This window comes from Juglans microcarpa x Juglans regia, chromosome 2D (genome assembly GCF_004785595.1).
Source record: "Juglans microcarpa x Juglans regia isolate MS1-56 chromosome 2D, Jm3101_v1.0, whole genome shotgun sequence".
NCBI lineage: Eukaryota > Viridiplantae > Streptophyta > Magnoliopsida > Fagales > Juglandaceae > Juglans > Juglans microcarpa x Juglans regia.
This window is the reverse complement of record NC_054596.1, coordinates 38,199,376-38,216,113: the sequence shown is the minus strand read 5'-3', so window position 1 is coordinate 38,216,113 and position 16,738 is coordinate 38,199,376. Positions and strand designations below refer to the sequence as shown.

At 34.0% G+C, this 16,738-nt stretch overlaps 2 protein-coding genes across 2 annotated transcripts; both read left to right on the top strand.

Moving 5' to 3' along the window:
- Positions 1-9,253: 9,253 nt before the first annotated feature.
- LOC121249495 (uncharacterized mitochondrial protein AtMg00810-like) lies at positions 9,254-10,447 on the top strand. Its single transcript, XM_041148199.1, has one exon. The coding sequence runs from the start codon at positions 9,254-9,256 to the stop codon at positions 10,445-10,447; it is 1,194 nt and encodes a 397-aa protein (XP_041004133.1).
- A 410-nt stretch (positions 10,448-10,857) lies between these two features.
- Positions 10,858-13,872, top strand: LOC121250842 (pentatricopeptide repeat-containing protein At5g55740, chloroplastic). Its single transcript, XM_041150072.1, has one exon. The coding sequence runs from the start codon at positions 10,905-10,907 to the stop codon at positions 13,458-13,460; it is 2,556 nt and encodes an 851-aa protein (XP_041006006.1). The 5' UTR covers positions 10,858-10,904; the 3' UTR covers positions 13,461-13,872.
- Positions 13,873-16,738: the final 2,866 nt, after the last annotated feature.

Sequence of the window (16,738 nt, the reverse complement as noted above, 5' to 3'; positions counted from 1 at the left end):
CAAATAGGAGCTCCAGCAAGGGTTTCTTCTCCAGCAAATATATTCAAGATCTTCATTGTATAGTGAGTAATGAGAGGCTATAAAAGACTGTAAACATGCATGTTATAGTGGATTTTTCCTCCCAAAATGCCCCGTGGACGTATGCAATATGTCGTACCATATAAATGTGTGTTCATCTCTCTTTACTTTCTCTATAGTTATTTTTCTTTCATTGTCATAGATGTACATACCAACATTACAAAGTCGTACCGGACCACTATTGGGGGCTCCAAACCACACCAATCGAGGCCTGAATTGTTAGAGCAGGCCGGGAATGATTATTTTTCTCCTTTTGGCCTAATGTGCTATTTTTTATATACCAACACACACACACACACACATATTATCATATCCACGAGAGGATGGTCATAAAGATAACGTGAACAACTAGCTTGATGTATGCTCGACTTTGATAAAAATCAAATAAAAACAATGTTTGCTTTTACAACTCTTCCCAACTTATTTCATCTCATCAAATCATTACAACATTTTCAATTCTCACATAAAATAAAATAAAAAATTTAATTTTTTCAAATTTCAAACAAAAATAATATTAAAAATATATATTCTAATAATATTTTATTCAGCTTTCAAATTTCGTCTCAAGTCATCTCATCTCATTTCATCTTTTCTCATCTATCAAAACAAATGAGACTTGTGGTGTGTGGGATGAATAGTAGCAAAGGTCTTTTAAAAATTGGATGTTTGCGTGCAAAGTTGTATATAATATGGAAGAATATAGCTAGCTTGATAATAGCCAGCTAGATAGGATTTGGCAATTGTTCCATGTTTTTAGCATGTAATTATTCTATTATCTATAAGAAAATGCTATTCCCACATAGAGTTTCTACCGAATTGCATTTTATTTTTACTTTTTTATTTTTTATTTAGTAATAATTAAGGAAGTGTTTTTAAATGAATTTGTGATGTTTTTGTAATTTTTAAAATATTTAAAGTGTTTAAAAAATATTGAAAAAAAGCAAAAAAAAAATTGCCTTTCGGTGAGGATTTGTGAGAATCCTGATCTGTAGGTGTAGCACAGTCCATTATCTATATAGGGATGATCACTGATCAGTCGATCGGAAGGTTTTAAAAAAAACTGAGCGGAATTAATATTCTGGCCTAGCTATATTATATATATGCATAGTAATTAAAAATATAAATCATGATATCAAACGATTTAATTATGGGGGAAATTTAAGAAGCTTATTTTTAAAAATGAATCAAAATTAATAATCTTGATTATTCTTACTTGTGCTTTTTATTCAGCAAAAATATCGTCAGCTAAAGATCATCATCAGCTGATCACATCGATCGAGTTCCATAGTTTTGATTACTAACTAATTAGAAAAGTTTATTTGCATGCATAAAAGATACGACGTAGGATTACGGCATTGGGATTTAAAAATCGAAGACATTGATTTCAGTTTCAAATTAAGAACAAATTAGATAAAGATATATATATATATATATATTTATATATATAATATATACGGCCGGATCGAGGACAAACATGGAATAAAGAGCTTGATTTAACATGAACTTAATTAATTAGCTCATTGTCAAGATTAACACGTTTATATAGTAGTCGATGGTGAAAGCATGGCGTTCAAGATAATGATGCATGTACTTCACAAAATACACACACACATGAGCTGGGGTACAATTGGTGGTTCAAGTATGTGATTATATATATAAAGTTATTGTTTGATCAAATTAATGATGTTGCATATTAATTGAGGACAATGATCATGATCTTCTCAATTTCAAATGAAATAGATCATCGTATTGTGTAAAAAACATGAGGTATTTAATTTGTTCAATTGAAATAATTCATAAATTATTTAATTCGAAGAAGATTATTATTATTTATGGATAATGATAGCCTTACTATCTCATACCACCCAGTTATGTACTATTCTATAGTATATTTGAAACTTTCATTTTTTTTATTATTTTCTTTTAAGTATTTTTTTAACATCCTTAATCATTAAGAAAAAAAAAATATATATATATATATATATGTATATATATATATATATACACAACTTCACCAATAGCTAGTCACTTTCTTACCATTAAGTAAAAATAATAAAAAGAATTAAAAAAAATAAAGGGATCAAGTAGTGGTAAATGAGGAGGCCGTAGTAAGCATATCATTATTCATTATTTATTAGCCTTGCAAGGTGTTTTATAACTTTAATAAATTTAGCTAATTTGTATAGTCTATATATATACACACACACACAAGCATATATATATATATATATATATATATATATATATATATACAAGCATATATATAATATTGATCATTAACTTTTTTTTTTAAAAGAGAAAATTTGACTTAAGGTATCATACGTCCAATTAGGCAATTACAGGCATGCACCGAATAATTATCGGACCGCAAGAGATCATTATTTTGTTCTGAATGAAATTCTCAAACTCTTTGAACAATCACATTCGATCGAGACTTGGCTTACAGTTGAGGTACTGTCCCAATGAGATTATATATATCTTATAATTAAGCATGTATATATATATATATATATATAAAAATTAATATATGCATCCAAATTAATTGGTGTACACATGCATGCATGCATGCAGCAAACATGCACGTACGCACCAGCTAGCCAGAACCACCTTATTAATTAGGGCAAATATTCAAGTTATATATGCTAGCTAGCTAGAGGTAGGAGCAGCAGTACTACTGCATGATTTTGAATATTGATGGAAATTCATGGTGGATGACCCGGCCAAGCAGATTATATATATTGGACCGACCCATATGCATCCGGTTGATGAAATCTCTTAAATTTGGCAGTACGAAATACCTTTTGCGTGAAAGTTAAAGGCAAAGTCTTCAAGAGACTGCATCGAATTCCCTGAGCAGAGAGAGAGAGAGAACAATATTAATAATGATGGTTGGTCGCTTTCTTAAATCCAGTCTTCTCCTACAAGCCTCCAACCCACACCTTTTTTGTGCAGTACTTCAGATTCTCTCCTCTCTCTCTCTCCCTCTCTCATCTTTCGTAAATTTGTATGCATGTTTTGGTGGAGGAAGAAGAAGTTAAGAAAAAGAAGAAAGAAAAAGCCAAGGATCAAATGGAAGATTAGAGATTCTCGTGGTGACACGCGTCCTAATATTCTCCCTATCGTCCTTCTGAATATCCCTTTTGTCTGGCTTAAAAAATGGAGGAATATTCCCCCCACCACCACCATATCTCTCTGTATTGTGAGGAGCCGAAACCGAGGTAGGTGCGTTCCCTCTTGCATGCTGATTATCTTCTTGAAATTCGTAAAATAGATCCAAGCGCTGCACTTTGCTAACCTGAGCTGGCCTTATGGGTGCTCTCTAGTAACCCTACGCCAACTGCTTGCATGATCATGGTGATAAGTGAATCTCACGGTTCTGGGGTCTGGACTATGCGCACAGATCGAGAGACCGACCTCATAGTCTTACAGGAGTGCCACCCTGTTCTCTCTCTCTCTCTTCTCTCTCTCTCTGAATTTTTTTTTTTTTTTGTTCCAACCAAAACAATTAAGGGTATGTTTGGCAAGTGAGAGTACTTGAGGTACTCTCACTATTATTCTTTACTTTATTATTACTTTTTACCTACTTTTCTAGTATTCATTACTTTTCACCTACTTTTTAATATTTTATTATTACTTTTTCATTACTTTTTTACTATTATTTACAAACATTCTCAACATTTCTCAAGTATTCTCACTATCCAAACCAAGCTTTTAACGAGAATATCTTTAAAAAGAGAAATATATGGTAGATTCATATAGAAATTTTACGTAAAAAGATTTAAAATTGATATGACTTAATGTAACATATCATATCTACTTTACACTAAGAATTTTTTTTACAATATTATAGATCATATTAAGTCATTAAATCTTATTAGTTTGTAAGCTTTTTTATATAAAATTTATGTAAGACCAAACATTTATTTTACAAGAAATGCAGGCCAGTCTTCACCCTATGTTTTGTTACACTTTACTAGTGATATATATATATATATATATATATATATATATATATATATATTTAAGTTAATATCATTGAGTGCTTGATATATATATATATATATATAAAGTCACTTTTAATTTTGTTATTATAAAAGATAATTAGAATGAAAAAAATGTATTAATACCTTCTTTTTTTTTTTAGATTTGAGAGGAATCCCGTATGCATGATGTACAACAAATCAACATTTAAACTATGCCAAAGCTGCATAAATACACTTGGAATATTGAATTGTTTATCACTCATATATTAGTTTACTTATCATTAATGTTAGATAGAGCTTTTGGCATGAAAACTTGTGCACCCTATGAAAAAAAAAATATGATTCATCATAAAACTATTTTTCCAAGTAGGTCTCACTTAAAAAAAAAAATGTTGCACGTAACTTATATACCTTAAACCTACGCAAAGCTAGTTTCCTTGGTAACAACATATATACAAGATATCCAATCAGTGGCGGAACCAGGAATTTGTTGTAGGGGGGCCGAGCAAAGCTAAAACTATAATAAAATATTTTTTATTTTATTTCTGAATCAAAATAATCTATAAGATCAAAATAATTTTGTAGAATAGGCCGAGATAATTTTTTAGAGAGAGAACCAACACAATATGAGATTAATATAATCCTATTAAATAAAAAAAATTAATATATATTATTTTTTTTTCAAACTTTGGAGGGGCCATCCCCCCTAATAGGTCCGCCACTGTATCCAATGAATATTTAGTACTGGACATGGCTCTAGAGGACATACATGGTCATTTATTATAAGAATACTACTAGTATAATATTTGGGTCCAATTTGTTCAAATTGAATCTAGACGCGAGACTCGTTGTTGTTGTTGTTGTTGTTGTAATCCCATGCAGACCATATTTAATCCTAGAAAATTTATAATTTTATTTGTTTGTGGGATTTTTTTAGTGGCGGTCGGAATATTAATGGGCTAGGACTGAGAAATTACACTTGTTCTATTATATTATTAGCCATGTTGATATTTAGCAGCAGCTTTTTGAGGTAAATTCCATGGTTTTCAGATGGGCCAAAAGTGTCCATCCAAAAGAAGCCTATCGAATACTTTTACAAGACTGCACCCTACTTTATTATATATGAAGATCAAAGCCCACTACAAATTCTTTTACACATATAATTCCCGCTCGAAGACCTAACTAAATTCATCCCGTCCTTTTTTCATGCATACATGAAAAAGGCTATCCTATTTTTAAAAGAAAAGTTTTCTTTTAAGTAAGTTCGTGCACTAAATTGTGCACTTATGCTGACATATAAGTTATCTATTTAATAAAATAGTGTGAATTGAAAACGGAAATAATTTTCATAACACATAGAACCTTTTCTTCTCTTAAAATTTTTCTTTTTTTTTTTAATTTTTCTTTTTAATAAAGAAAATCATATAATTGTTGGTATGCGATTTGGTGCACCAAACCGCTTGTATCTAGCAAGACTCATTTATAAAATAATAACTAAACGCGCGGTAGAGCTTGGAATAGAGAATAGTACATTGGGGAGTCTTCATATATATTTTGACATGGATTTTTACAATCAGTTTGGATTGAGAAATACTCTTAATCCATCTTATCTTATCTCATCATTACAATTTTTAGAAATTTTTATATAAAATATAATAAACAATTAAACTTTTTTAAATTTTAAAATAATAATAATATTAAAAAATAATATTTTAATAATATTTTATTTAACTTTTAAATTTCATTTCAACTTACTATCTAAACCTAACCTATTCAGCATATTCTTTGTCCTTTTGAAGTGATCTAAAAATATCATGTTGCATGTGGCCACAAAAAAAAATAAAAAAAAAAATAAAAATGCCAACGTTCGTGAGATAATACACTCTCGTGGACATTGATGATACGATCCTTCCATTTAGCAATCCTAAATTAGTACGACATACAAAATATTATAGAAAGCCCATTGTATAATGAGCAATGATTTGTGCAAATCTCAAATAGATAAGTCTCGAATAATTCCTTTGTAAAAATATAGATTCTACCTTAAAAAAGCTAAAAAAAAAATCTAGTCTTTTTTAGTGTGATTCACTTTTTTACAAAAAGACTATGCGAAACTTATCTATTTAAGACTTATACCTAATATTACTCTTATATAATTGCTCCGCCCACAATCCAAAACAGAGAGGATTTGAATCCAACCCGCCTGCCAAAACAAGATTACATTGCTGGCCTCCACTCACCTGGCCGGATATGGAATATTGAAAAATTAATATGCCATTTGCATGATATATACTATCCATTTTCTTTTCATATAATCCATAAATGGTGGAATATGGGTAATTTACTAACTTAGTCATATATGCATGCAATGAGATTAAGACAACTGATCACAGAATATAATGTTCTATGTGAAAACAGTATATATGTATATATATAGATAGATAAACGTACAGCTAGCAGTTCATATATATATAGTAGTCATGTTCTCTGAGAAAGGCTTTATTAGATACTTAGAGAATAACCAATAAAGTTACAAACATGCATGGGAAAGAAATGTAAGATTCGATGCTTCTGAATCCAATTATCTACCAATGAATTGATTAACCAAAAAAAAAATCGAATTTCAAAGTTCTAGCTGTTCAGCTCAGTTTAAAGAGAATAAAAGAAGAAAGATTTAGAAGAATGACCAGCTAGCTAGCTAGCTTTGCGTTGCATGCACTACTATATTATAATGTGATATATTCTTATAAAAAGCTTTAATTTAATTTTCTTAAAGCTAATAATATTGATAGCTACATTTATGGGCTGCATATATGGATTGTACGTGCATAAGAATCCTAGCTTGTCCATCAAATTAAACTCCAATTAGCTAGTCTTGATCATAAGAAATTGATTGTTCTCGATCTGCCTTATTTATTTATAAAATTCGATCCCCAATGATGCATGCAGCTGCATGCTAACTCATTTTATAAAGATATAGATTCTTCAATTGGGCATCAAGAACTTAATTATTAATTGATGATTGCTAGCTTTAGGGCTTTGAATTTATTTGTATGCTTATCTTAATAATAATAATAATAATAATATGCTTTGTCCTGAAAATAAAAGTATCAATTAACTTCCTATATATATATATATATATTATCTTCAAATATTTTAACCATGTTTTTTTTTTCCCATCAAATTTAAGTCCAGTACCTTTCTATACCCCACCTAGGGTTTTAATTTAGAAAAAAAAAATGATTTTATCTGTCTTTTTTCTAAAAATTTCAGAAGGAATTAAGATAAAATTAAACGACCTGATGATCTATAATTTGCAGTTAATAAAAAACGTGTGATTTTTGTTGGGATAATCCAGGGGAAAATGTGAAATAAAAAGAAATATTATATGCGCCACACATTAATTTATAACTTAGATCCTTAACTGTTTGAATTGATCAGAAAATAGCTATCTAGGTTGACCATGGATAAGAAAAGAATAGATCATTATATAATATAGCATCTGATCATCATGAATTGCACAAGAGTGGAGAATGGAATCAGAATCGCTTTGGTCGGCCTCTTAGCAAAAGATGAACTCTAAAATAAAAAAGTTACATTAATTTGAGTGATAATGAAGACAGGAATTGTTGAAAGAAATTGTATTTTTGTTGACCTAGCTGTTGTCGTTGTTGCCATAAGTGTCAACAGAAAGTACACGACCATGAAACTACTATCAAGATTATTCAAATTCGATCCCCACATAAACGTGTGATCATGACAAGTTTGAATATGTGCAATTTGTATACGTATCGTTCCATCAATATATATATATATATATATATATATATATATATATATATATATATATAGTAAACAATTCTACATCACACTACGATTCCCACTATCATCCTATTATGTAAGATGTAACACATTTATCAGTACTATTAGATGATTCTTTATTGAATAATTCATTATCATCTAATAATGATAAATATGTCGCATTTTAGATAGTGAGATAAAAATAGGATATGAATATATGAAGTATATATATAACGAGTAATATTAAGTACAAATCTAAAGCATGCAAGTCTTGCGTAAGTTTTTTATAAAAAATTAAATCCATTTAGAAGAAGTAATTTTTTTCTCTTTTTTTATAGTGCGGTTCTCTTTTTTACAAAATGATTACACAAGACTTGTACAAATCATTATCCACATATAAATATACCTAACAATAATTAAATTAATGTTGATCTTGATCATTTTATTTTTGCTTTGTTATGAAGGTTGGGACATTTGAAACGTTATGTCGTTTTGCACTCTTACCACATATAAGACTATCGTAACGATATTATATAATGTTGTAAAAAACGAATCTATATGTTTGGTTCACATGCTGTTTTTTTTTTTCTCTTTCTTTTTGGACAATACGCTATTATTTATGTGCTAAAAGGCCGGGCAAAAGACATACACTTTGTTGGGCCGAGTATTTAAAATTGGCCTGTTGTCTAAACTCAGGCTGGCCCGTGGATTTGCTTCGACTTGTGCAAGCTCAAAATCTGGATTTAAACTTTTATAGATCTTGCTAAGAGGCGGCCCAGTATTTATCGTTTGGTGTGCCGTTAGTTATAAATTTTTTTATTTTTTATTTTTTTAAAATTTTTTTTAACATTCTTAATCATTAAAAAAAATAAAAAAAATACACAATTTTATTAAGAGTCATTTCCTTAACCATTAAGAAAAAAAATTAAAATACATGAACGGTAAAATTAAGCGATAAGTTTGAGGGTTCTACTAGCATTTTCCTAAACTTATATATCCTTTGATTACATAGGACTGCATGGCAAAAAATCATTTTTACTCGGTTTCTGTTTCATGAACGAGTACAAAATCCAATGAATACGAACAAATCAAGGCATCATATAAATCGGACAAATGGGCTACAAATGTTAACAGATATAGACCAAGACTAAAACTGCAAGTCGTTTCATACATTCAAGTCTGATGGTACTGTAGAAAGACTTAAAACTAGACTTGTAGCTAAAGGCTACACTCAACAAGAAGGCATAGATTACACTGAAACTTTCTCACCCATTGCAAAGCTTGTAACTGTTAGATGCCTTCTTAGTGTTGCTGCCATCAAAGGATGGTATTTGCATCAATTTGATGTAAATAATGCCTTCCTTAATGGTAACTTACATGAAGAAATTTACATGAAGAAACCCTCGGGATACACTAAAGGTAAACCAAATCAGGTTTGCAAATTACTTAAAAGCCTTTATGGTCTCAAGCAAGCCTCACGGCAATGGAACTCTAAACTCACTTCATCCCTCATTGCCTTTGGTTTTATTCAGTCAAAGTCTGACTACAGCTTGTTTACTAAGCATGAAGGGGACAGTTTTATTGCTTTGCTGATTTATGTTGATGATTTTCTGGTTGCTAGCAATTCCAATGATTCCATTGCTTCTCTAAGAACTTTTTTGAATAACAAATTCAAGATTAAAGACCTTGGTTGTCTTCATTATTTCTTGGGGTTAGAAATTGCTAGATCTTCAAAGGGCATACATATTTGTCAAAGGAAATATGCCTTAGACATTTTGGCAGATTCTGGTATGCTTGGATGCAAGCCCCTTAAACTGCCTATGGATCAACATTTCAAAATCAGCAAGTCTGAAGGCACTCCACTTCTTGATCCTAGTATCTTTCGAAGGTTAATTGGTAGATTGTTGTACCTCACAATAACCCGTCCCAACATTTGTTTTGTTGTTCAATTATTAAGTCAATTCATGGATCAGCCTTCTTCCTCACACCTGGCAGCAGCTTACCGTATTTTAAGATACATTAAAACTGCACCTGCTCAAGGCCTTTTGCTCCCATCCTCTTCTCAGCTTCAACTTACAGCTTATTGTGACTCGGATTGGGCTTCTTGCCCGGATTCCCGTCGATCTACAACAAGATATTGTGTTTTCTTAGGACAATCGCTTATTTCCTGGAAAACTAAGAAGCAAACGGTTGTCTCAAGATCATCAGCTGAAGCTGAATATCGCTCCATGGCTGCCACCTCTTCCGAACTCACTTGGCTTCGATATCTTCTCCATGATTTTGGTGTTTCTCATCCACAAGCTGCCATTCTCTACTGTGACAACCAGGCAGCTCTTCACATTGCTGGAAATCCGGTATTCCATGAGAGAACCAAGCATATCGAACTTGATTGTCATTTGATACGTGATAAAATTCAAGAAGGAAGTCTAACTACAGCTCATGTTTCATCTCAAGCACAGCTGGCCGATACATTCACCAAAGCTTTACCATCTTATCTTCTTCAAGCACACTTGTCCAAGATGGGAATAGTAAATTACTATTCTCCATTTTGCGGGGGGGTGTTAACAGATATAGACCAAGATTAAAACTGCAAGTCGTTTCATACATTCAGTCTTTTTTCATTTTATTGTCGTATGCTTTTATAATTCTTTTATTCTTTTTGTACATATTAATTAGCTGGCATAGTGTGAGCCTTTTAGGTTGTTAGTTTGTTGAAAGGGTTCTCTGTATATATGCTCGAGAGCACAGACTTATAAAGCAACAAATTTTGACAGAAAATGGAGACGAAACTTTTCTTCCATTGATCTGCTCTTCATCTTTTCCTTGCTCAAATTACCACTATTTTACTTCCTTACAACAAAGGTCCACTGTTGAGTAAGTGAACTACAAAGGCCCGCAAAAATCAAGGCCCAACCACAAGCTGAGTGTCCAAAATACATACAATTTTGTAGGTTCTGGCTCCCCGACGAAAATACCCTTCCCGCTTTGTGTGGCGACAATGATCGCCAACGATATCCGCACCTCGCTTGTGCTTCTTCAAGCATGGCGTTCCTTGCTGTTACCACCACTCCAAGCCCGAAGTTCCCTTCTTTCAAACCATCCAGAGCCAAAAAATCTCAGAAATTCACACCAACCCGTCACACAAAGCTTCAAGAAGATGCAAAAAATCATGAAATTTGGTACGAATCTTACTTCCTCCGCATATCCTCTCTGTGCAAAGAAGGCCAACTCCGGCAAGCTGTGAAACTCCTCTCCGCAATGGAGCTCAAGAATCTCCAAGTTGGCCCTGAGATTTATGGTGAGCTCCTTCAGGGGTGTCTGAATGAGAGAGCTCTGTTCACAGGTCAGCAAATTCATGCTCGGATTGTGAAGAACGGTGATTTCTTTTCCAGAGATGAGTATATGGAAACCAAGCTGGTGATCTTCTATTCCAAATGCGATGTTTCGGAGGTTGGGAACCGTTTGTTTCGCAGGCTACGGGTGCAGAACGCGTTTTCTTGGGCTGCTATTATTGGGTTGCATTGTAGGATGGGTTATAGTGAGGAAGCTTTATTGGGTTTTCTTGAGATGCAAGAAAGTGGGGTTCTGCCTGATAATTTTGTAGCTCCAAATGCGTTGAAGGCTTGCGGGGCTCTGCGATGGATTGGGTTTGGGAAAGGGGTTCATGGGTATGTGGTGAAGATGGGTTTTGGTGGGTGTGTATTTGTGGCAAGTAGTCTGGTTGATATGTATGGGAAATGTGGGGTTTTGGAGGATGCAAGGAAGGTGTTCGATGCTATACTTGACAGGAATGTTGTTGCTTGGAATACGATGATTGTGAGCTATGTCCAAAATGGAATTAGTGAGGCAGCGATCGACATGTTCTATAATATGAGAGTGGAAGGTATTGAACCTACTCGAGTAACTGTGTCTAGCTTTCTTTCAGCGTCAGCTAATATGGGTGCTCTTCAAGAGGGTAAGCAAGGGCACGCGATTGCAGTAGTAGGCGGATTAGGGTTGGATAAGATACTAGGGAGTTCTATTATAAACTTCTATTCCAAGGTTGGTTTGATTCAGGATGCAGAGCTTGTTTTTGGTCGGATTCCCGAGAAAGATGTGGTGACATGGAATTTGCTCATATCGGGTTATCTACAATTTGGTCAGGTTGACAAGGCACTTAGTATGTGCCAGCTTATGATGTTAGATAACCTGAGGTTTGACTCGGTGACTCTTGCGTCCTTATTGTCTGCTTCAGCAGATACCAGTGATATAAACCTTGGAAAGGAGGGACATTGTTATTGTATTAGAAACAATCTAGAATCTGATGTGGTTGTTGCGAGTAGCATTGTAGATATGTATGCCAAATGCGAGAGAATTGATTATGCTAGACAAGTTTTCAATTCCACAATCAACAAAGATATCGTACTGTGGAACACGATGTTGGCTGCGAATGCAGAGATAGGCGAGAGTTGTGAGGCTTTGAAACTGTTTTATCAGATGCAGCTGGAGAGTGTGATACCAAACGTCATATCATGGAATTCTATGATTTTGGGTTTCCTTAGAAATGGCCTGGTCAATGAGGCTGAAGACATGTTCTTGCAAATGCGTTCCTCTGATATTCAGCCTAACCTGATCACTTGGACTACTCTTATCTCTGGTCTGGCTCACAATGCTTGTGCCAATGATGCGATTTCTGTTTTTGCGCAGATGCAAGAAGCAGGTATTAAGCCCAATTCAGTAAGCATTGTCTCTGCTCTCTTGGCTTGCAGCGATGTGGCAGCATTACATTATGGAAGAGCTATTCATGGCTATGCAACAAGGCATGACATTTTGCTCTCTGTACATATTGCAACATCTTTAGTGGACATGTATGCTAAGTGCGGGATCATAGATCAAGCAAAGTGGGTGTTCGATATGATTTTAAACAAAACGTTACCTCTCTATAATGCGATGATCTGTGCTTATGCATTACATGGTCAAGCTCTCGAAGCTCTAGAACTATTTAAACAATTAGAGGTGGAAGGTATAGAACCAGATAACATAACCCTCACTGGTCTCTTATCAGCTTGCTGCCATGCCAAGCTGGTGAATGAAGGTCTAGAACTTTTCAATCATATGGTCTCTAAACTCCATATGAAGCCAACTATGGAGCATTATAGTTGTGTGATTAATCTTCTTTCTCGCTGCGGTGACTTTGATGAAGCTATCAGGCTTATTCTCACAATGCCATGCAAGCCTGATGCACATATATTAGGATCACTAATTGCTGCTTGTAGAGATTTCCCTGAGATTGAACTTGGGGATTATTTGTCCAAGCATTTATTGAAGTTGGAGCCAGATAATCCTGGAAACTATGTGGCACTTTCAAATGCACATGCAGCTTCGGGAAGGTGGGATGAGGTATCATACGTGAGGGATTTAATGAAAAAAAAGGGCCTCAGGAAGGTTCCTGGATGCAGTTGGGTTCAAATAGGAGGAGAACTTCACGTGTTTGTTGCAGGTGATAAATCACACCCCAAAATTGGTGATATTTATACAACACTGGCTCTGTTGGGAACGGAGATGCGCTTTGCAGGATATGAACTTATGTTTGGTGATTCCGAAATTCTATTCTCTTGAGCACAATAGTTCACAAGTGAAATGATTTGGAAAGTTCTCAAGACAGGCACAAAAATAGGACAGATAACTGTTTACAACAAGCCAATAATACCCTACCAATGTTGTTGAAGTTGATCAAAAAGTTCGAGGACGGAAAGAACCTTATTCACCTGTCTGGGAAAGGACTAGTTCTTATCCAAAATCACCAAATCGTTCACAAACTGTTGGGTGCAAGCTCTGAATGAACTTGTTATCTGTTCATAGAAGCACAGCTTTGCATCAGAAGATCGTCTGTAAATATTTGTAAACACGCACAGTATGAATTTAACGTCTGACACAACAGTTCTGTTCAGCATGCAACTCTGCTTGCTTTGGTTATTTTTGTTACCTGCACCAGGGAATGCATCAAACAATTGACGCGCTAATTTTGTTACCCACTGTGGGCGCGCAAGATCAAGTATCTTCATGTATATGGAATTTTTCTGCTTCTAATTTAAACCCACAAAAAAGTTACAAAGCGATGCCGGAAATTGGTTTTGTTTGTTAATTGTCACAATGCGGATTTTCTAGTTGTTGCTAATTCCCACTTGTTACAGTAGTCGAGGCTTCGCAATTACCCTTTCTTCGTTGGCCATTTTGATGAGGTAGTTCGGACATTGCCCATGCATTCCATTCTAGTCAGAAAGTATCTATGCCTCCTACTATGAAATCCTGATATTAATGATTGTTTTTTTCTAAAACAAAGCTGTTATTAGTTAAGATGTAGTTAAGTCAAGCAACTTGGAAGACTAAGATGGTTAAAATATAATATAAAATAAATGGTTAAGATATACTTGAGTTAGCCCCTTGATGTTGTTTTGAGTGAGCTTTGTTAGATATTCAATGTTCCACATGACACGTGTACGACTTTTAGACTCCTAATAACATGCGGCCGTCTAATCCAAATTTATAGAATATTGGTTGATAAGCGATGGAAAAGTAGTTTACTATTTTTAATTGAAGAAATTACCATGGATTGTAGTATGTTCTTTATTTTTGTGAAAATCATGATGATCAAGATCTTGAGATTCATAAAATATTAAGTTGAAATCTCTTTTAGTTTTACGTCTATTCAATTTACATGTAGTATCAGAACATTGTCAAGGCTTTCATGATTTTTCATTATCTGTTTGTTGGAATCAAATATTTGTGCAAGATTTCAATTGGATTTGATCAGTTTTTTTCTTTTTATTTTTTATAGGAAACAAAAATTTCATTCATATGAGATAAACGATTATAGATAATTATTAAACCAAATGATTTGAGAAAGAAAATCTGGAATAACATCCCACCACATTTCAATATTATCAACACCCCATCATGCCTAGCTAACATATGAGCAGTCCCTATTCCTCTCTCAACAAACATGAGTAAAAGAACATGTTAGAAAGCAAGTCGTAAGGCGTGAAACCTCTGCATATAGCACTGTCATAATTGAATCATCCATGTTATTCTGTTGAAGGGATTCCACCAACATCAAACAATCACTTTCTACAATAATACCTGATATACCCATACTTGAACAGAATTGCAGTCCTCGAAAAATAGCTAGGAGTTCAACAATTTCTGGGTTCTCAACATCATTTTCAGCCTTACTAGCAGCCATAATCACATTCCCAGTAGCATCACTGAGAAGCACTCCACTACCAGTTTTATGAAGATCCCCAAACAAAGCCCCATCGGTATTCAGCTTCAACACATTTTCAGGAGGAGGTTTCCAACTAAATTGATCTCTCATCTAAATCTGAGTCTTCCCTCTAACTTCTTTAAAGTTCTTCATAAGGCATAAAACATGTTCTGTGACATGCTTTATACTCAAAGTCTGATGCTCAAATTCCTTTTTATTCCTCTTATACCATAACCCCCAATTGAAAAAGAGGCCTAATCTGTCCACCTCTTTTGTACCAACAACCTGCATTACTAGTGCAAAGAAAGATTCATGAACATGGCTGCTCCAAGCTAGAAAAACTTAATGCCAAATCTCTCTAACCTGATCACATCCAATCATTGCATGATATAAGTCCTCAGTTGAATTCATACAGAAAGAATAGTTCCCCTCAGAGATAACATGCTTCTTCAATAGATTATTCTTTGTAGGCAAGACGTCCTTACAAGCACGCCATGCAAAAGCTCTGATCTTATTAAGGATAGGCATTCTCCATAAAGTCTTCCACATTTTATGCTGAGTATTGGTATTTGATCATTTAGCTATGGCACTGGACTTGAGTTGCATTATTAGTCGATAACAACTTTTAACTGTAAATTGTCCACTCCTTTCCCAATCCCATATCCACCTATCAACAATAATACCATGATGGATCACCACTTTCAGAATATTAGCCACTACATTTGGATTGAAGAGAGATACGATTTTGTCTAAATCCCACCATTGTGTAGAGTTATCAATAATAGAGGCTACTAAATCATCCATGCGCATATCTGACTAACCAACTTCCTACTCTACTGATTTATAACTTGGAATCCACTTTTCAATCCACAGACGAGCAATTTTACCATCCCCTATCCTCCATCGACACCCTTCTCTCAACCATTTCTTAGCCTCCCATATCTCCCTCCAAGTGTAAGATGGACAATTGCCCAAATGAGCATAAAAAAAAATATGAGTTAGAGAATACCTTGCTTTTAACAATTTATACAGTAGAGAATCTTTGTCTTGTAACAATCTCCAACCTTGCTTCGCAAGGAGAGCAAGGTTGAAAGATCTTAAATCCTTAAAGCCTGTACCCCCTTTTGACTTACTCTCACACATACTTCTCCAACTTACCCAATGGATCATTTTTTCTTCACTTTTCTGACCCCACCAAAACTTTGACATTAACCCCTCCAATTCATAACATAAACTATTAGGCAAAAGAAAGCAACTCATAAAATATGTCGGAGTTGATAAAGCTATAGCTTTCAAAAGCACATCATTCCCTCCTTGTGATAATAGCTTCTCCTTCCAACTTTGAACTTTTAGCCAAACCTTTTGTTTAATGGATTGAAAAGCTCTCGTCTTTTATCTACACACAATTGGTGGTAATCCAGGGTATTTCTCATATTGTTGCACCTCACTATTACTCTACAAAAGTTGGATTTCATCTCTCATCTCCCTGCCCACATTCCCACTAAACACCATTGATGTTTTATCTTTATTAATTTTCTTATCCGAAACACTCTCATCTAAACTCAAAACAGATTGCAACCTCCTATTCTCCTCCACCTCTGCTTTGCAAAAAATAACACTATCGTCGGCAAAA

Excerpts from the sequence above, each read along its gene's own strand:
- LOC121249495 (XM_041148199.1), top strand. The coding sequence starts at position 9,254 with ATGAAGAAACCCTCGGGATACACTAAAGGTAAACCAAATCAGGTTTGC.
- LOC121250842 (XM_041150072.1), top strand. The coding sequence starts at position 10,905 with ATGGCGTTCCTTGCTGTTACCACCACTCCAAGCCCGAAGTTCCCTTCT.